The sequence below is a fragment of the Eubalaena glacialis genome, chromosome 5, assembly GCF_028564815.1.
Source record: "Eubalaena glacialis isolate mEubGla1 chromosome 5, mEubGla1.1.hap2.+ XY, whole genome shotgun sequence".
NCBI lineage: Eukaryota > Metazoa > Chordata > Mammalia > Artiodactyla > Balaenidae > Eubalaena > Eubalaena glacialis.
This window is the reverse complement of record NC_083720.1, coordinates 116263382-116285976: the sequence shown is the minus strand read 5'-3', so window position 1 is coordinate 116285976 and position 22595 is coordinate 116263382. Positions and strand designations below refer to the sequence as shown.

General features: G+C 36.3%; 1 protein-coding gene across 4 annotated transcripts in view; it reads right to left on the bottom strand.

Moving 5' to 3' along the window:
* LRBA (LPS responsive beige-like anchor protein) overlaps positions 1 to 22595 on the bottom strand; it is a 776641-nt gene that overhangs the window by 409947 nt on the left and 344099 nt on the right. For all 4 annotated transcript variants that reach the window (XM_061192552.1, XM_061192551.1, XM_061192553.1 and 1 more), the window contains exon 37: positions 883 to 1049. In XM_061192552.1, coding sequence (XP_061048535.1) covers positions 883 to 1049 — 167 coding nt within the window. The remainder of the gene's footprint in view (positions 1 to 882; positions 1050 to 22595) is intronic.

Here is a 22595-nt window from a genome sequence, read left to right as displayed (position 1 = left end):
TCTGTTTACTGGAAAATCTCTAAAACTAGACTTTGATGTCTGCTAGACACATGAATTGCTTAAAACACAAGCAGAAACCAGTTACGCCTATATCTAATATACAAGTAATTTTCTATTTTCTTTTGTGGTTGTTGTCTTCTAGAAAAAGTTATGCAGAAATGAGGAATTAAAAAATATCTTTCTAATGGGAAAATAACATTAACATTAACATTAATGTTTTTCATTAACATTACTTAAATGAGTCAAAACATGTTCCTAAGACTTGTAGAATAAAATATTCCAAAAAGATTAAATTTTAAGATTTATCTAAGTTCCTTAGTCCTAGAAAGTAAATATTTTGTTTCTAAAATTAGAATAAAAAATTGCACCTTCAGTTTGGTAATCTTAAAAGGAGGTAGATGTAGTAAATAAAATTTTAAAGATGGTATTTTTTCATCATAGCCCTGTAATTTGCAACAAAATTCAAGAAAACAACACATATTATTATGTTTTCAAATTTATGTGTTAAAAACTCAAAAGTGTAAAATAGGGAATAGTTTCTTAAAATAAAGTATTGTACTTGTATAAATTCAGATGTAAGTGCAACTAGTAAAAGCAGTTTACACTAACTACTTCCCTTAACAGTTCACTTCAAAATGAATAAATATATGAGCAACTATTCTTTTAGAAGTAGTTGAAGGGAACTGAAATATCCACAAAGATCCATAACTATACCCATACTGATTTTCTCCTTCCCCTTTGCTTTAAATTCATCGTAGAAGATAAAATACAAAATTAAATTACTTTGTTCTTCATCTGGCCTTGATCATATCCAAAGCCATTTATCTAAACCAAGGACTTCTATAGAAAATCAGTGGCCAAATCCTAAAGGTATAACTTTACCTCACTGCAGAATTTCCCCAGGCTCCATGCTTGTCTGTGAGAATGTTGATAATTTTCTGGATTAGCTGAGTTGCTGTCACATGGTCTCGATATTTGGCTGCTCTAATCAAATGATCACACATCTTCTCATCTTCTCGTCTGTCTGCTGAATACTGGGCACACAGTGACTTGGATAGGAAAAAGAAATATCTATTAATACTATAAAAATATGGAAACAAACCCTTTAAATGCATTATGAAATAATCTCTAATATGAACTGAACCAACCAAAAATTTAAAGTAACTTTTACATCACTCATTAACTGAATTGACAGAGTTGGTGATCTACTCTCAGTACAACAATCCCCCAAGAATTTATTTCTCTGAAGTCACTCATAAGATACACTCAGAAGTGGTTAATATTTAAGCAGAGACCTGAATAAAGAGAAGAAGCCAGTCATGTGAAGATGCAGGGTCCACATTACAAGCAGCATGAAGGGCGGTTGCAAAGCACTCAAGCAAAGTGAATAAAGGGAAGAGTGGTATGAAATGAGTTTGGAGAGGCAGGCAGGGGCTGCATCATTTAGTACAGTGTAGTTATGGTAAAGAGTTTAGATTTTGTTCTAATGCAATGGAATACCATTAGAAGGTTAATTATGGGAGTGATGTGATTGATTTACATATTAAAATGATCACTAGAAGCTCCATTTAGAGAATGGATTGTAGTGGGACAAGGGGGTAAAGGAGGGAGGCTACTACAAGGCTACTGCACAAGTCCAGAAAAGAGACGCTGGTGGCCTGCAATAGCAAACTGAGCCGGTTCTCAACACCTTTAGAAAATGACAAAAACAGTTTGGTCTTTTAAACCCTAGCTATGTAAAATGGACCACCAGCACTAGAATCACCTAGGAACTTATTAAAAATGCAGAATTATAGGTCCCACTCCACACCTACTAAATCAAAATCTGGATTTTAATGAGATCCCCAGGTGATTTATACATTAAAGCTTGAAAAGTACTTTCTTAGATATCAATTTTGCCAAAAAATTTTAGGATTCTTTAGCAATAATCAGATACAATACAATCATTAGTTTCCAAGTTGCTTATTTCTTTTCTTTTGGAATTCAGACACTTGTGGTGTCATGTTTATGGTGCTATACTACCTAGTTAATTAATTGTTTAAAATTTTAAAAACAATTAATGTAAACTTAATACTTAATTCTGGTCACAGAGTCTATTGGGCTCCTTTCCCTTAACCTCCAAATGAAAGCTCACATATACATCCACATGTATACACAACCTATGATGAGTAATAAAAATTTGATGTTGGAACCCTTTCCTACTGTATACCAGTTTAGATAGATTGTTGCCATACACTATCCCCAGCACTGTCCCAGCAATAAGAGAGGGCCTTAACTGTCCTAAACCAGTGAGGGTAATAATCACACCCACACTGACAAACTGTCTGAGGGAACAGCACTTGATCTAATTGGTGCAATTAAGAGGAAAGGTCAGAAGTTTTGCTGGGTAATTCCTTCCTTCCTCTTAGGGTGTAAAAGAGGAAGTACATAATTCCAGGAGTATTGAAAGCTCCTTCTGTAGGAGAGAAGCAAGCCTGAGGATGAAGCCAAAACCCAAAGGGAGCAGAGCTATGAGAATTACAGAAATAAAGAGTAAGAGTAAGAGTTTATTCCAAATGGAATCATGAACTTCTGGATCAAAGACCAGCCTACCTTTACACTTTCTGTGAGACCTTTTTTTTTTTTTTCCTAAGACTTTTTACTAGAACCTGTAAGCTCCTGTTCAGTCATTGAAGGCCAGTGTGAAGTGGGTTTTCTGCTCCTAACACCATAAGCAACCCAACTGATATGGTGTTTATGTACATGCATAAGGAATCAAATATCTCTTAGTCTGTGCAAAACACTAGGCTATAGGGATAAAAAGTTGACTTAGCTTGATAGCCTTTGCCATGGAGAATCCTCACTCCTTATAGATTGTGAGGAGGGAAGTGGGAATAAAAGTACAGTAGTCCCTTGCTATGGGGTGGGGGGAATAGGATCCAGGACCCCTATGGATACCAAAATTTGCAGATGCTTAAGTCCCTTTCACACATATCATATAATATATATTATATTCAATATATATGAATATATATTACATATGCATATGAATAAACATAAGATTGGGAAGCAAATCAAAAACCAGACTAAAGCATCACCCGTGGTAGTATCTCTTGTCAGTCTTGGGCAACTAACTCACTTTACCTTGCTAGGTCTAACTGCTTTCATCTGCACAATGAGAGGATTATATTAGCTCTAGGAATTGTACAATTGGAAGATTTTGGCCAACCTCTAAGAGGTTAGTTTTTGTACACTGGTAAAGGCAAAGTACTTCTTTTACCTAAACACTGACATGAAGAAAATAAATCATGTTAGAAATTAGATTTATAAGAAATTAAAGGCAAATGCTGGATAGTATATTAAAAGACTGAGCCAAACCATAGGACAATTCAGTTTGTCAAAAATATGATTTGAGCAAATAAAAGAAAATATGATTAAGAAATACTTGAAGGGGAGTAGTTTAAGTGAAGATAACTAGGGAATGATTCCATTGAAACAAAAATGTCAACTGCTATGTGATATTTTCAGAGATTCATCCCAGAACTAGGCAGCAACCTACAGGTTATTTCACATCTAACCCAACCATACACTGAAACCAATAGGACAACAGGACAAAATGGCAGACATCTGAAGAATTTTTATACCTTCACCATTCCCTACTATATACATAGTCTACCCTTGTCTAACCTTACCTGACAAGAGGAAATTAAAATTACTGATGGAAATTAGAAAATAACTGGCTTCTATACTCCCCTGAAACACCAGATACCTTCATGTTAAATGTACTATTTAAAAGGCTATTATTTCTGTATTTTATTAATATTAGAATAATTTAACTTTATCAAATCATATTTTGCAAACATTTGGTAAGCAACTAAAGTTTGCTTTAAAAGGCATAATTCTAAAAAGAAGAGTACAAGGTATGTTAAATAGTAAAATGGTTTAAAGTGTTCTTTAATGGATCCTCCTTTACAATTTAAACAGCAACTTTTCATATCTGACATAAAATCTATAGATATAAATCACATTAAAGTGCTATTCTTTCCTGATTATCAATCTCTGTCTCATTGTGGAACATTATAGTCACATGTAACCCTAAAACATGATAAAAGGAAACCAAAGAAGAATGTTTTGTAAAGATATAATGAACTTGTATCTATTCTTAAAAACAACTTTAAAATGGAATTTGAATATATTCTTATTAAAAACCAATAACAAATTCAACATATGACATATCACTCAAAGTCAAGTACAGATGAGGAATATCTGCTTCAAGATCAAACACACGTTACTTATTGAAGGAGTATATATATTTGTGTGTGTGTGCTGTGTTTAAAGTTTGAGTGGAGGTACCCCAAGAGACCTTGCCAAAATGTACCATCTATCAATAAAATCAAGGGCCAGGTCTAGTACTTGCATTCAATTTTACTTTACATCAACTTTTCTATATTCCTATTTTAAGCAACACATAAACTAAGTAATATGACGTCACAACAATAACCCCCAAAAATCTGAATCTTAAAAACAAAAGAAATAAGCATTTTGGAAACTACTAATTCAAATATATTTGATTATTGCTAAAGAAATCTAAGATTTATTAGCATAGAATTAATAAAATATAAGATAAATACACCTAGTTTTGAAAAAACATTCACTTACTTGCAGGGCGAAAATAAAGAGAGAAACAATTTAGACTGAACACTTATAATTCAAGTAACTATTCTAGCTCTTTAAATGTAAATAAAGAAATGAAGACAATACCACATTCAGTCTTTCCTTCCAGATGCTATGTCTCTACCTAAGTTTACTATGTGTCCTTTTTATGAAAGCTCAGAGAGGAGTGAACTTAAAATTAAGCAGATTTTTCTATTATCCTCCTGCTATCACTCTGATCACCTTTCTTGGTGGTCAGACGTTTTCTGCATCATTTCCCAGTATGCTGGCATTTTCTCAAGGCTTTGTCATATGTCCCTTGGCAATATCATCCACTCCCATATCATCTATTATTATCAACTTAGATCTAGCTGTCAAATATTTCATATCTAACCCAGCTGAAGTTCAGACCCACATTTCTATTTGTAGGAGTCTCCAATCATTCAATAAGTACCTAAAATTAAAAATGTACAAAACTGAACCTACCACCTTTATCCGAAACATGCTATTAAACTGAAAAGGGAAAGCTTTTCTATTTCTGTCATCTGTGACTTCTCAATTTCCCTCACTTCATATCCCACCACTACATTTTAGCAAAACCTCTTAACCACTCTTATCACTGTCCTAACGTAGATCTTTATTTGCTCACAACTCAGCTCTCGAAATAATCTTCTGTCATTTTATGAGCAGTCCCAGAATTGTTCCTAGAAGAATTTACTTTGGTAAAACACAGATATATTTATATACCCCATCCTCAAAAAAATACATGATTGTCTAAAATGTCGAACAATTAGAACCTAATTTTACTAGCTAGATCTGTGTGTGTGTGGCCTTCTTATAATTCACTAACATGGCATATAATCTTTTACATGCCTGTCTATCCATCCTATATGCCAGATACACTCAGATTATACACTATTCCCGAAATATCCTCAAGACATTTTCAAGACCCAGAAAGTATATTTCTCCTATACCTTTTACAGGTGAAACAAGTATAAAGATGTCTATTGAGAAGGTAAGATGGGAATTTGAATGACAAACTACTAGAGAAGAGGAACTCATGCAGAGAAAGAGATATAGAAATAGATACTTTTGATTCTTTGGCTGAATATAAAAATGGAACAAAATATGAAAAATTCCAAAATAATTGGAAATTAAGCAATTCATCTCCAAGCAACAAAATATGGAAAAAAGATGAAATCAGAAGGAAAATTAGAAAAATTTGTGGGAATTGGCCACAACAGCATTTAAAATAAAATTTATAGCTTTAAATTTTATATTAGAAAATATTAAATATTGAAGGAAGAAATAATACAAATATTAAAATCAGATGACAGAAGCTAAGGAATACATTGCATCCAATTTTGCATTAAAGGAATAGAAAACTAAACACTAGTATAATTTGCCCAAATAAACACAAAAACTTTCAACAAAATACTACCTATAAAATGAATTATACATCAGGATGAAGTAGAGTTTATCCATGAAATACAAAGCTGGTTTAATATTTAAATATCAATCAGTATAATTCACTATAAAACAGAAAAGGAGAAAAACATATCACCTTAATCGATTTTTTTTAAAAAGTAATTAACATTCAAAACCATTTCATGAAAATAAATAAATTAATTAATTAAATAACAAAACACTCTACAAACTAGGAACACAAAGAGACTTCCTAAACCTTAGGAAGGGCATCTATAAAACTCATTCAACTAAAACTGTAAATAAAATAGGTATGCCCTCTCTCATGACTTCTATTCAATATTATAAAAGAGATCCTAACCAGTACAATGAGGACAATAAATAAATAAATAAATAAATAAATAAATAAATAAAAAGATGGTTTGAAAAGGAAAGAGTAACAGACTCCTCATTTGTAGTTATGTTCCTGTATGTTATAATCCTGAGGGTTCTAGGGAAAAACTACCAGAACTTATAAGTAACTTTGACAAGTCTCTTAGATACAAGGTTAATATACTAAAAATTAATTATATTTCTCCATGCTGGCAATATCAACTGGAAAATAAATTTTTTTCACTACTATTAAAAACAGCATTAAAAACATGAAATATTTAGCAATATATTGAAACATATTCAAATCTACACAATGAAAACCATAAAACATTGCTAAGTGAAATTAAATAAGTTAGGATATAGACAATGTATATAGATTTAAAAAGTCAGTTTTTCGGGGGGAGTCAAGATGGCGGACCAGGAGGACGCAGCATTCGCGTCTCCGCACTAGTGCACCTACCAGGCACCGGTGGGGGGCCACAGACACCTAAGGGGATGGGAGGAATCCCCAGCGACCTGGTAGGATGTGGGGCATGGGCGGAGTGAAGGGGGACGACAAGTGGAGGCGGACGGGACTGGTGCCCCTGAGAGGTGGCTGGGGGAGGGGAAGGGATCCCACACCCGAAGAGGGAAACTGGGGGATCACTGGGAGGGCAGAGGATCAAAACGGAGCATTTCCAGATTTCCCCTGCCCACTTGGGTCCCCGGGAGCCTGCTGAGATCACGGGCCTGATCCTCTACCCACCGAGGCCCCCTCAGCCAGGCAGATCCTGAGGGAGTGAGAGGGAGGGAAGGCGGAGCAACAGTAAAGGCTGGACCTACAGGACCAGCACCCCTGAGGGGTGGCAGGGGGAGGGGAGGAGTTACTACACCCAGTGAGACCCACCCATGGTTAGGGGTCCAGTGGGGACAGGGGAGACCCTGGGAGACACACTGTGGGTGGGCGGCAGAGGAACGGAAGGAAGCGGTCAGTGCTTTCCCTGTCCACTTAGGCACCAGGGAGCCTGTTGGGCTCCCGGCCAAATCCTATGCCCTCAGAGCCTCCCTCCTGCCATGCAGAACCCCAGCCCCGCCCCTATACCCCCACCAGGGCCCTACCTCTACACTTGGAGACCCCCTCTGAAACCCCCTCCAACGTGCTGGGCCTAAACCCCAGCCACAACCCCTCACTCAGGGCCCTACCTCCAAACCCCAGAACTGCACACTCCAGAGGTCCTCCTTTAGACGTGCTGCCTTTCCCTTTCCACGCAGGTCCTAAGCAGAGGCCCCGCTCCAAGCTTGAATGTCGCCCTTCCTAGGCCCCGCCCCCAGGGCCTTTTCCAACTATGTGGGTCTTGAGCTTAGGCCCCGGCCATGATCAAACATCACCCACCCACCAGCCTAGGTACCACCCCACCCTAAACCCCACCCCTGCCTAAGTTCCACCCCTGCCTAAACTCCACCCCCCAGAGCAAAGGCTCTTTTTTTTTTTTCTTTTAGATTGGGGTTCTGTTTAACTTGTTGATTCACAGTTGTTGATTCATTTAAATCTTTATTTTTTCAATTAAATGTTTCATTTTTCTAATTTTAATTTATCCTTTATACTTTGTTATTGTTCTGCCCCTTTTGGCTTGTTCCCCCTTTATTTATTTTTTCTGCTTTTTCTTTCTTTTTTCTGTAGTGGTTTTGTTTTACCATGTTGCAGTTGTTCCAATTATATTATTTTTCCTAATATATTTTTTATCTTTCTCATTTTATTTCATTTTCCATTCTTTGTTATTGTACTGCTTTTTTTCTTTTTCTTTTTCTTTTTTTTTTTGCCACACCACTTAGCTTGCAGGATCTTGGTTCCCAGGCCAGAGGTTAGGCCGGAGCTCCTGTGGTGGGAGCTCCAAGTCCAAACCACTGGACTAACAGGGAAACTCGGACGCCAGGGACTATTAATCGGAGTGAGGTCTCCCAGAGGTCCTCATCTAGGCAGCAAGACCCGGCTCTATCCAACTGCCTGCAGATTCCAGTGCTGGACACCTCAGGCCAAACAACCAGTAACACAAAAATAAAGCCCTAGCCATCAAAAAATAAAAATAAATAAGTGAAAAGCCAACAAAATATGTTACAGATGAAGGAGCAAGGTAATAACCTACAAGACCAAATAAACAAAGGCGAAAGAGGCAACCTACCTGAAAAAGAATTCAGAGTAATGATAGTAAAGATGATCCAAAATCTTGGAAACAGAATGGAGAAAATACAAGAAACATTTAATAAGGATCTAGAAGAAGAAAAGAGCAAACAAACAGCAATGGACAACACAATAACTGAAATTAAAAATACTCTAGAAGGAATCAATAGCAGAATAACTGAGGCAAAAGAACGGATAAGTGAGCTCGAAGATAAAATGGTTGAAATAACTGCCAAGAAGCAAAATAAAGAAAAAAGAATGAAAAGAATTGAGGACAGTCTCAGAGACCTCTGGGACAACATTAAATGCACCAACATTCAACTAAGGGGGGTCCCAGAATTAGAAGAGAAAAAGAAAGGTCTGAGAAAATATTTGAAGATATTATAGTCGAAAACTTCCCTAAGAGGGGAAAGGAAATAGTCAATTAAGTCCAGGAAGCAAAGAGAGTCCGACACAGGATGAACCCAAGGAGAAACACACTGAGACATATTAATCAAACTATCAAAAATTAAATACAAAGAAAAAACATTAAAATCAGCAAGGGAAAAGCAACAAATAACATACAAGGGAATCCCCGTAAGGTTAACCCCTGATCTTTCAGCAGAAACTCTGCAAGCCAGAAGTAGCAGGATATATTTAAAGTGATGAAAGGGAAGAACCTACAACCAAGATACTCTATCCGGCAAGAATCTCATTCATATTCGACACAGTAATCAAGAGCTTTACAGACAAGCAAAAGCTAAGAAAGGGCAGCACCACCAAACCAGCTTTACAACAAATGCAAAAGGAACTCCTCAAAGTGGGAAACACAAGAGAAGAAAAGGACCTACAAAAACAAACCCAAAACAATTAAGAAAATGGTCATAGGAACATACATATTGATGACGACCTTGAATGTAAATGGATTAAATGCTCTAACCAAAAGACACAGACTGGCTGAATGGATACAAAAACAAGACCCTTATATATGCTGTCTACAAGAAAGCCACATCAGACCTAGGGACACATACAGACTGAAAGTGAGGGGATGGGAAAAGATATTCCATGCAAATGGAAATCAAAAGAAAGGTGGAGTAGCAATACTCATATCAGATAAAATAGATTTTAAAATAAAGACTGTTGCAAGAAATAAGGAAGGACACTACATAATGATCAAGGGATCAATCCAAGAAGAAAACATAACAATTATAAATATTTATGCACCCAACATAGGAGCAGCTCAATACATAAGGCAAATGATAACAGCCATAAAAGGAGAAATAGTAACACAATAATAGTGGGGGACTTTAACACCCCACTTACACCAACAGACAGATCATCCAGACAGAAAATAAATAAGGAAACACAAGCTTTAAATGACACAATAGACCAGATAGACTTAAATGATATTTTTAGGACATTCCACCCGAAACTGGAAGAATACACTTTACTCAAGTGCACACGGAATGTTCTCCAGAATAGATCACATCATGTGTCACAAATCAAGCCTTAGGAAAATTTAAGAAAATTGAAATCGTATCAAGCATCCTTTCCGACCACAACGCTATGAGATTAAAAATCAATTACAGGAAAAAAACAGTAAAAAACACAAATACATGGAGGATAAACAGTGCACCGCTAAATGGCCAATAACTGAAGAAATCAATGAGCAAAACAAAAAATACCTAGAAACAAATGACAACGAAAACATGACGATCCAAAACATAACGCAGTTCTGAGAAGGAAGTTCACAGCAATTCAAGCTCACCTCAAGAAACAAAAAAATCTCAAATAAACAATCTAACCTTACACCTAAAGCAACTAGAAAAAGAAGAACAAAGGAAACCCAAAGTTAGTAGAAGGAAAGAAATCATAAAGATCAGATCAGAAATAAATGAAATAGAAGCAAAGAAAACAATAGCAAAGATCAATAAAACTAAAGGCTGATTCTTTGAGAAAATAAACAAAATGATAAAGCTTTAGAGAGACTCGTCAAGAAAAAAAGGGAGAGGACTCAAATCAAGAAAATTAGAAATGAAAAAGGAGAGATTACAACTGACACCACAGAAATACAAAAGATCATAAGAGACTACTACAAGCCACTATATGCCAATAAAATGGACAACCCGGAAGGAAGGGACAAATTCTTGGAAAAGTACAACCTTCCAAGATTGAACCAGGAAGAATTAGAAAATATAAACAGACCAATCACAGGGAATGAAATTGAAACTGTAATTAAAAGTCTTCCAACAGGCACATATATACAATGGAATATTACTCAGCCATAAAAAGAAATGAAATGGAGGTGTTTGTAATGAGGTGGATGGAGTTAGAGTCTGTCATACAGAGTGAAGTAAGTCAGAAAGAGAAAAACAAATACAGTATGCTAACACATATATATGGAATCTAAGGGAAAAAAAAAAAAAAAAGAGGTCATGAAGAACCTAGTGGCAAGATGGGAATAAAGACACAGACCTACTAGAGAATGGACTTGAGGATATGGGGAGGGGGAGGGGTGAGATGTGACAGGGTGAGAGAGTGTCATGGACATATATACACTACCAAATGTAAAATAGATAACTAGTGGGAAGCAGCCGCATAGCACAGGGAGATCAGCTCGGTGCTTTGTGACCACCTAGAGGGGTGGGATAGGGAGGGTGGGAGGGAGGGAGATGCAAGAGGGAAGAGATATGGCAACATATGTATATGTGTAACTGATTCACTTTGTTGTAAAGCAGAAGCTAGCACACCATTGTAAAGCAATTATACTTCAATAAAGATGTTTAAAAAAAAAAAAAAAAAAAAAAAAAAAGTCTTCCAACAAACAAAAGTCCAGAACCAGATGGCTTCACAGGAGAATTCTATCAAACATTTAGAGAAGAGTTAACACCTATCCTTCTCAAACTCTTCCAAAAAATTGCAGAGAGAGGAACACTCCCAAACGTGTTCTATGAGGCCACCATCACACTGATACCAAAACCAGACAAGATATCACAAAAAATGAAAATTATATACCAATATCACTGATGAACATAGACGCAAAAATCCTCAACAAAATACTAGCAAACAGAATCCAACAACACATTAAAAGGATCATACACCATGATCAAGTGGGGTTTTATCCCAGGGATGCAAGGCTTCTTCAGTATCCATAAAACAATGTGATACACCATATTAACAAATTAAAGAATAAAAATCATATGATCATCTCAATAGATGCAGAAAAAGCTTTTGACAAAATTCAACACCCATTTATGATAAAAACTCTCCAGAAAGTGGGCACAGAGGGAATCTATCTCAAAGTAATAAAAGCCATGTACGACAAACCCACAGCAAACATCATTCTCAATGGTGAAAAACTGAAAGCATTTCCTCTAAGATCAGGAACGAGACAAGGATGTCCACTCTCACCGCTATTACTTAACATAGTATTGGAAGTCCTAGCCGCAGCAATCAGAGAAGAAGAAATAAAAGGAATCCAAATTGGAAAAGAAGAAGTAAAACTGTCACTGTTTGCCAATAACATGATACTATACATAGAAAATCCTAAAGATGCCACCAGAAAACTACTAGAACTAATCAATGAATTTGATAAGGTTGCAGGATACAAAGTTAATGCACAGAAATCTCTTGCATTCCTATACACTAACAACGAAAGATCGGAAAGAGAAATTAAGGAAACACTCCCATATACCATCGCAACAAAAAGATTAAAATACCTAGGAATAAATCTACCTAAGGAGGCAAAAGACCTGTACTCAGAAAACTATAAAACACTGATGAAAGAAATCAAAGATAACATAAATAGATGGAGAGATATGCCATGCTCCTGGACTGGAAGAATCATTATCGTGAAAATGACTATACTACCCAAAGCAATCTACAGATTCAATGCAATCCCTATCAAACTGCCAATGGCATTTTTCACAGAACTAGAAAAACAATTTTACAAATTATATGGAAACACAAAGATCTTGAATAGCCAAAGCAATCTTGAGAAAGAAAAACAGAGCTGGAGGAATCAGGCTCCCTGACATCAGACTATACTACAGAGCTACAATAGTCAAGACAGTATGGTACTGGCACAAAAACAGAAATATAGATCAATGGAACAGGATAGAAAGCCCAGAGATAAACCCACACACATATGGTCACCTTATCTTTGACAAAGGAGGCAAGAATATACAATGGAGAAAAGATAGCCTCTTCAATAAGTGGTGCTGGGAAAACTGGACAGCTACATGTAAAAGAATGAAATTAGAACACACCCTAACTCCATACACAAAAATAACCTCAAAATGGATTAAAAACCTAAATGTAAGGCCAGACACTATAAAACTCTTACAGGAAAACATAGGCAGAACACTCTATGACATAAATCACAGCAAGATCCTTTTTGACCCACCTCCTAGAGTAAGGGAAATAAAACAAAAATAAACAAATGGGTACTAATGAAACTTAAAATCTTTTGCACAGCAAAGGATACCAAAAACAAGATGAAAAGACAACCCTCAGAATGGGAGAAAATATTTGCAAACGAAGCAACTGACAAAGGATTAATCTCCAAAATATATAACCAGCTCATGCAGCTCAATACCACAAAAACAAACAACCCAGTCCAAAAATGGGCAGAAGACCTAAATAGACATTTCTCCAGAGAAGACATACAGATGGCCAACAAATACATGAAAGGATACTCAGCATCACTAATCATTAGAGAAATGCAAATCAAAACTACAATGAGGTATCACCTCACAACTGTCAGAATGGCCATTATCAAAAAATCCACAAACAAGAAATGCTGGAGAGGGTGTAGAGAAAAGGAAACCCTCTTGCACTGTTGGTGGGAATGTAAATTGATACAGCCACTATGGAGAACACTTCGGAGGTTCCTTAGAAAACTAAAAATAAAACTCCTATACGACCCAGCAATACCACTACTGGGCATATACCCGGAGAAAACCATAATTCAAAAAGACACATGTACCCCAATGTTCACTGCAGCTCTATTTACAATAGCCAGGACATGGAAGCAACCTAAGTGTCCATTGACAGATGAATGGATAAAGAAGATGTGGCACATATATACAATGGAATATTACTCAGCCATGAAAAGAAACAAAATTGAGTTATCTGTAGTGAGGTGGATAGATCTGGAGTGAAATAAGTCAGAAAGAGAAAAACAAATACTGTATGCTAACACATATGTATGGAATCTTTAAAAAAAATGGTTCTGAAAAACCTAGGGGCAGGACAGGAATAAAGATGCAGACATAGAGAATGGACTTGAGGACACAGGGAGGGGGAAGGGTAAGCTGGGACGAAGTGAGAGAGTGGCATGGACATATATACACTACCAAATGTAAAACAGATAGCTAGTGGGGAGCAGCCACATAGCACAGGGAGATCAGCTCGGTGCTTGTGACCACCCTGAGTGGTGGGAGAGGGAGGGTGTGAGGGAGATGCAAGAGGGAGGAGATATGGGGGTATATATATATATATATATATATATATATATATGTATAGCTGATTCACTTTGTTATAAAGCTGAAACTAACACACCATTGTAAAGCAATTATACTCCAATAAAGATGTTAAAAAAAAAAAACAACAATAAATGCTGGAGAGAGTGTAGAGAAAAGGGAACCCTCCTGCACTGTTGGTGGGAATGTAAATTGATACAGCCACTAGGGAGAACAATATGGAGGTTCCTTAAAAACCTAAAATAGAACTACCATATGACCCAGCTATCCCACTACTGGGCATATACCCTGAGAAAACCGTAATTTAAAAAGATACATGTACCACAGGGTTCATTGCAGCACTATTTACAATAGCCAGGACACGGAAGCAACCTAAATGTCCATCAACAGATGAATGGATAAAGAAGATGTGGCACATATATACAATGGTATATTACACAGCCATAAAAAGGAACGAAACTGGGTTATTTGTAGTGAGATGGATGGACCTAGAGTCTGTCATACAGAGGGAAGTAAGTCAGAAAGAGAAAAACAAATACTGTATGCTAATGCATATATATGGGATTTTAAAAAGCGGTACTGATGAACCTAGTGGCAGGGCAGGAATAAAGACGCAGATGTACAGAACAGACTTGAGGGCACAGGGAAAGGGGAAGCTGGGATGAAGCGAGAGAGTAGCATTGACATATATACACACTACCAAATGTAAAATGGATGGCTGGTAGGAAGCTGCTGCATTGCACAGGGAGATCAGCTCAGTGCTTTGTGATGATCTAGAGGGACGGGATAGGGAAGGTGGGAGGGAGGCTCAAGAGGGAGGAGATATGGGGATATATGTATACATATAGCTGATTCACTTTGTTTTACAGCACAAACTAACACAACATTGTAAAGCATTTATACTCTAATAAAGATGTGAATAAATAAATAAATAAATACATAAAAACTCAGTTTCTAAAAATATCTACTCTCTTCAAATTGATTTTATAGATTCAACCCAATCTTAATTAAAAGTTTAGCAGGCTTGGGCTTCCCTGGTGGTGCAGTGGTTGAGAATCTGCCTGCCAATGCAGGGGACACGGGTTCGAGCCCTGGTCTGGGAAGATCCCACATGCCGCGGAGCAACTGGGCCCGTGAGCCACAACTACTGAGCCTGCGCCTCTGGAGCCTGTGCTCCGCAACAAGAGAGGCTGCAATAGTGAGAGGCCTGCGCACTGCGATGAAGAGTGGCCCCCGCTTGCCGCAACTAGAGAAAGCCCTCACACAGAAACGAAGACCCAACACAGCCAAAAATTAATTAATTTTAAAAAAAAAAGTTTAGCAGGCTTTCTTATGGAAATTGCCAAGGTGAGTCCAAAATATACCTGAACAAAAAAGAAAACAATAATAGTAAAACAATTTTACAAAAGAGAAATGAAATGGTAGAATTTTATACTCTTTGAATCACACTAAAAATTAGAAATCAATAGAGCATAGGTTATTAAATGAAAAAAGAATATCTTTTCAACAACTAGTGCTAAAACATCTGGCCACTCACAGGGGAAAAAAAAAAAGAAATTTGTCTTCACCTCATACCATACAAAAAATGTTTAATTCAAAATGAATCAAAGATCTACATATAAAGTTAACATTACAGCACTTCTAGAAAAAAAAGTAGCAGAAAATCTGATGAACTTGGTGTAGGCAGAGAATATCTAGACTGAAATTCTTAGACTGGAAACCATAAAAGAAAATCATAACCATAGAAAAACTGCCAAATTAGACTTCACCAAAATTTATAAAATCTGCTCTTTAAAAGGCACCATTTAGAAAATGAAAATGCAAAAGAAAAGGCAATGAGAAAAAATATTCACCATACATATAATTAACAAAAGATTTCCTTACAGGATAAGAACTCCTACAATGCAATAAGACAAACAAATTTAAAATCATAAACAAAGGATTTGAACAGACATTTTACAAAAGATATACAAATGACTAATATGTATGTGAAAAAATGCTTAGTCAGTAGGGAAATTTAAATAAAAACCGCAATACAGTATCACTATATACATACTAGCAGGGCTGAAATTACAGGGACTGACAATATCAAACACTGGCAAGGTTGTGGATGAAATGGAACTCTCATAACTACCAACTAGCCAGATGAAGTATAAAATCTACAACTACTTTAGAAAACAGTTTGGCAGTTTCTTCTAAGCCTAAATATAAACTTGCAACAGCACCTAGCAATTCCAATCCTAGGTATTTCTTCAAAATGAATGATAACATATTTCCACAAAAATGTATTGTATGAATATACCCATAGTGCTTTTAATCATAAGAGCCAAACACTGGAAATACCCAATATCCACCTATAGATGAATGGATAAACAAAGTAATACTGCTCAGCAATAAAATGAAACAAAGGAGTGACACACACACAACAATGTGGATTAATATCAAAAACTTTATGCTGACAAAAACAATCCAGAAATTTGAGTAGCTACTATGTAATTCCATTTATATGAAATTGTATACCACGCCAAAGCATCTATAATAACAGAAACCAGATGAGCAGTTGCCTAGGGTTGGGTATGTATATGTGGAGAGGAACTGACCACAGTGAATCACAAGGGAATTCTCTGAGATGACAGAAATTTTCCATATCTTGATTAGGACAGTTACAAAGGTATATACACTTGTCAAAACTCATCAAACTGTATATTTAAAATAGGTGTATTTTATTACATATGAACTATACTTCATTCAATAAATTATATTTAAGAAGTTTTTAAAAAATGAATAGACAAGGCACTGAGAAGAAAGTAGTTAAAAAATTCTTATTGAAAAATTAGCTCATATACCAAGTAGGTAAATACCCCCTATAAATCAATAAGACAGATAACCAGTAAGACAGATAAGTAATAAACTGGGTAAAAGATAAACAGGTACTTCACAAAAGTACAATAAAAAATAGATAATACATAACAAGCAGGAGAAAAGATGTACAGTTGAATTTGTAAATAAAGTCCAAAATAAAACACAATGAATTACCATTACACAACTACCAGAATGCTAAAATTAAAAGTGGTAACCAATTGTTGATGAAAATTTGGAGTAATGAGAACAGCTATACACTGATGTTGGGAGTGTTACACACTTTTGCAAGAGAGTTTGGCAGTATCTATTAAAACTAAAAACATGAATACTTTAGAGTCAAGTCCACCCTACAGATATACATGAGCGTGTACACCAAAAGACTACAAAATGTTCAAAGCAGCATTGTTCGTAACAGTTAAAAACTGGAAACAACTGAATTGCCAATCAATAGCAGAAGAGATTGTGAAAAACTACTGCCCTACTAATATAACAGAATACCATACAGCATTGAAAATGAAATAGGAAAACAAATCAAATGAATCTCACAAACATAATGTTGAACTAAAAATGCCAGACAAAACCAACTTTGATTCCATTAATATAAAGTTCAAAAACTGAAAAAGAAATTACAATGATAAAAAGAATATTTAAGTGTTGAAAGAAAAAACAGAAGCAAATAAGTCATTTCATAAAATAACATTATTTAGCTTAATGGAGCATGCATACAAGGCTTCTCACAATCACTTTCTTTCAGCAACAGGGAAAGGAGGTAATGTTAAATGCACATTTTTTCTAGAGTTAAATTGCAGTATATTTTATGAGAAAGAGGTTATAAAGCAAATTTTCATGAAATTTGCATAATATTGTGAAATAAAAATAAATTCCAGTTAAAATGCTCAAGGCTAAAGGGACTTCCCTGGTGGCGCAGTGATTAAGAATCTGCCTCCCAATGCAGGGGACACATGTTCGAGCCCTGATCCAGGAAGATTCCCACATGCTGCAGAGCAACTAAGCCTATGCACCACAATTACTAAGGCTGTGCTCTACAGCTTGCAAGCCACAACTCCTGAGCCCACATGCCACAACTACTGAAGCCCACGCGCTTAAAGCCTGTGCTCCGCAACAAGAGAAGCCACCACAATTAGAAGCCCGTGCATCACAATGAAGAGTAGCCCCCGCTCACCGCAACTAGAGAAAAGCCCGTGCGCAGCAATGAAGACCCAACACAGCCAAAAATAAATAAAATTTTTTTAAAAAAACAGTTCAAGGCTAAAATCTTTTAAATATTATATAACCCTTTCGCCTAATTTAGTAACATTTAATTTTAATGAAGCAATTGAAATGTGTTGGTTTTATAAGTTTTGTGTTTCCGTTTTTAAAACAAACTTACACTCAAATAAAAAGGTAATGACTTATATGAAATAAAAAGAAAGTTCTCTCTTCCACCTCCTCCCTGTTTGGCTAATTGTTTTCTACAGAGGTAGTCACTGTTAACAGTAAGATGTAGTGCCTATATAAATAGAATCAAACTATACATCATTCCATGTCAGGACATATAGTTCTATCTTCATTCTTTTTCACGGCTACACACAGAGTACTGTATTTTTATTTAACTATACCTTCTGGTAAACACTTTTAACAGTACTACCTTATGTCCCAATTTATCTCAAAATCACTTACACTATAAATTACTTGTCTCATTGTAAACAATTTAAAAGGGAAATCACCTAAGGGACAACAAATTAAGAAGCTTTTCAATACTGCAATTTTGGAGGTCTTTGTACTTGATCTCAACTCAGATGTAAAGACTAATCATTAAAAAAAAAAGTTGTCCTTGGGAATCTTACAATGACTCCTGAAAAAGACTTAGAAAAATGAAAGCTTAAAAACCTCAATAGCCAATGAAAGTCAGCCAATGACAATGTGTGACAGCCACCTTTAATTCTAAAGTGATTCCTCTGTCATCCAACGCCTCAAAGTATTGATTTCTCTCAGCGTGAAAAAGGCTACGCCAATGAAACAGATATAGCATCATCCCCACGATAACAGCATTCAAGGTTAAAACAGGCAGAGCACTTATCAAAGTATCGCTTCCATTTCTTATTATTTTAATGGACTGGATACAATGTGTTGGGTTCTTATCTCTACAACTGCAGACTTCACACAGTATTTTTAAATAATTTGAGGATTAATATAACTTCTAATATTTTACCTTAGATAATAAAAAATTTGTTTTAAAAGCTTTTACATATTTGTAAAGTCAACACTAAGAAGAGGGCTACAGTTTCCACTTGTATGTCAACTGCACACACAACATTGTTTATATTATTTCATTACTTCATTAGAGTTACTTATTAACAATGAAAATCACAAAATTCTTAAGTAGATAACAAAACACCTTCCATAAAGACAAGCTGATTTCTTTAACAATGCCTGCATACATCATACATCAGCTTGGTAAATAAAGTAAAATGTGGTTACAATCTGTGATCAACAAAATTAACATGAAATTTAAATAGGGTTAAACTCAAATAATTTTGTTTTTAAAAATCATAATATGAGACAAATATATCTTTGCATAAGATTATATGATTATACACAAACACATATACAGAGAGAGAGAGAAGGAGAGAGAGAAATCAAGAAGTTTTAATTTTTTAAACTTTACTTTTTGCTAATCTGCACAAGAGCTGGATATCTTAAGTAAATCCTATAATCTTTTAACTCAACATATCTAGCTAACCATTAGATTCTTTGAAAAGCATACAAAACTAGGGTGTCTTACTTGTATTAGACTAAAAGGAGATATATGTATACACACACACACACACACACACACACACACTACTACGACTACAAATAGGTAAGTCTTATGCTTAAATTTCAAATAAAAGTAGTTCAAGAACAAGCATGAAAACCAACAACTCAAAAAGTGATTAATTCATTCTTTAAAAAACCATAGTTAACAGTGTGGTTAAGAGCAGACTCTAGAACCATACAACCTGACTTTAAATCTTGGCGCTGACACATTCATGCTCAGGCAAGGTATTTAATCTCCCTATGCCTCAGTTTCCTCATATAAAAAGGACATAATGTGATGTGCTTCTCATAAGGATCCAATAAGAAGAGACATGAAATAATCAGAAGGCTGACAGGCATATATACTAACACCCAACACTTACTGTAGACTCAGTCATGAAGTTAACCAACTATACAGCAAACAGTCCCTCTCTTCCAACATCTCAATGTAGTTGAAAGATACAGGAGAAAATATAATTAGAATATAAGATACCTGCTAAGAAAGATATTCATGGTGTGTTTGGAAAGAACAAGAAAGAACTATTCAGAACCAGGGAGGGTTTCACAAAGGAATTACAGGCTATGTAACTGTTCACCAAGAAGAAAGGGCTCATTTAAGATAGAAAAAATAAAATATAGCAAAATAAGAAGGCAAAAAAAAAAAATAAGAGAACAGCTCAAATAAAAACCTTTCTTAAAAGTAAAGATACGAGGGGACTTCCCTGGTGGCGCAGTGGTTAAGAATTGCCTTCCAATGTAGGGGACACAGGTTCAAGCCCTGGTCCGGGAAGATCCCACATGCCGTGGAGGAACTAAGCCCGGGCACCACAACTATGGAGCCTGCGCTTTAGAGCCCACGAGCCACAACTACTGAGCCTGCAAACCACCACTACTGAGCCCGTGTGCCACAACTCCTGAAGCCCGCACACCTACAGCCCATGCTCCACAACAAGAGAAGCTACCGCAATGAGAAGCATGCGCACCGCAACGAAAAGTAGCCCCCTCTGGCCACAACTAGAGAAAAAGCCCGCTTGCAGCAACGAAGACCCAATGCAGCCAAAAAAAAAAAAAGTAAAGTGGGACTTCTCTGCTGGTTCAGTGGTAAAGAATCCGCCTTCCAAGGCAGGGGATGCGGGTTCAATCCTTGGTCAGGGAACTAAGATCCCACATGCTGCGGGGCAACTAAGCCTGCATGCCACAACTACTGAGCTCGCCCACCTCAACTAGACAGAGAAAAACCCACACGCCGCAACTAGAGAGAAGCCCACTGGCCACAACGAAGTGCCCGCGCCACAACGAAAAGATCCCACACACCTCAAGGAAGACCCCGCGTGCCGCAACTAAAACCTGACGCACCCAAAAAAATAAAGAAAAGAAATAAAATAAATAAATATTTTAAAAAGACTGTTGTTTTAAATAAATAAGAATAACAGAATAAGACATGTAAATACCAGAGCTCTCTCTTTAAGTACACCAATACACGCTTGTTTATATCTTCGCTGGGTGCCTAATGTATTTTTATCCATTTCCTCCATTAAAAAAATCATTCCGCAAAGGTTTTTATAAATCATTTAACATATAAATAGTTGATCTGGTCAACTGTTAAGATAACTAGGATATATCATAAATTGAAACTTTAAATACAGGCTTGATCTATCTATAAGGAGTATATTCAGACCTTTTCTTAGAAGAGAGTTTTCAATAGCAGTAAGAGATCTAGTTCTCTATCAAGAATATATTTTACATTATCAGAATACACTGAGAAGATAATGAAGAAAAATATATTTTTCAGTTTGGATTTAATTTGATCAGCACTGCTCATAGGTATGAATTCAATTTTAACTGTGCTATAGTTCCTTTGCTTTTTTCTAGCTTCCTATCTTTAACAGTGTGCCCAGTAATATAGCTCTGTTTTTTGAAGCTAGAGAAGCACTACTTATAATTTTCAAACAAGGGCAGAAACATCAGCTTACTTTAGAATGGTTTCTTTGCCCCAACAATGATAGCTTTTTTAGCTTCACATATAACTCTAAAAAGTAGGAGTTTTAAAAATAAGTGCATGTATACATGGGCCCTGTGTAGGTATGCATATTTTCTGTTCAAAAGTTACCCACAGAAGACTGACAGCAGAAAATGTCATGAGCCTAGCTCTTAATCTGGCCAGTATCAAGAAGCTAAAATAGAAAGTGAGACAAGTTAAAACACATCCTAGAAGAATCTCTAAAAATAGTGCATTACAGAATGAATACAGCACACTTTGGAAATATACTGAGAAATATTATGATTGCAGAGTCCAGGTGTGGAAGATATACCAGAACATGTATGATAAACTGGGGTGAGACTTTCCCTTAAGGAATTTGATGGTCCCATTGTCAATCAACCAGAGGAAGGAAAAAGGCAAACCTTGGACTTACTAAGAACCAACATTCTTTTCATTCTAAGACTGGAGACAAATGGGCCTGGACTAAAAAAGAGGAGAAATGTGGTCAAAGGAGATGTGGGGAAACTGAACAAGCCCCTGCAACCGGGCGAAGGGATAGAGAGACAGAGGTCAAGAAAAAATCAAGAGAAAACCGCCTATGCAAGAGCATGGCCTATGAATTAGGAGACGCAATATTCAATAATGAGTTTTATTTTCCCTTTCTGCACTGTGATGTCCTTCTACCATTGCTAGGCCTACAAATGAGAAAAAGAAATGCCTATGTCCATGCTTTGAGCAACAGGATAAAGAAAAAACAGCTACTTTCTGGAAAGCCACTTGCATGAGAGTAAGAGGTAGCTTCCAGACTTCTGACATAGCAGTAGACTGGATCTAGGCCCTAAGGCAGAGGTAAGCATTCCAGAAGAGAAGTGTGGGACATGTAAGCATTCCTTGGATAATCCTT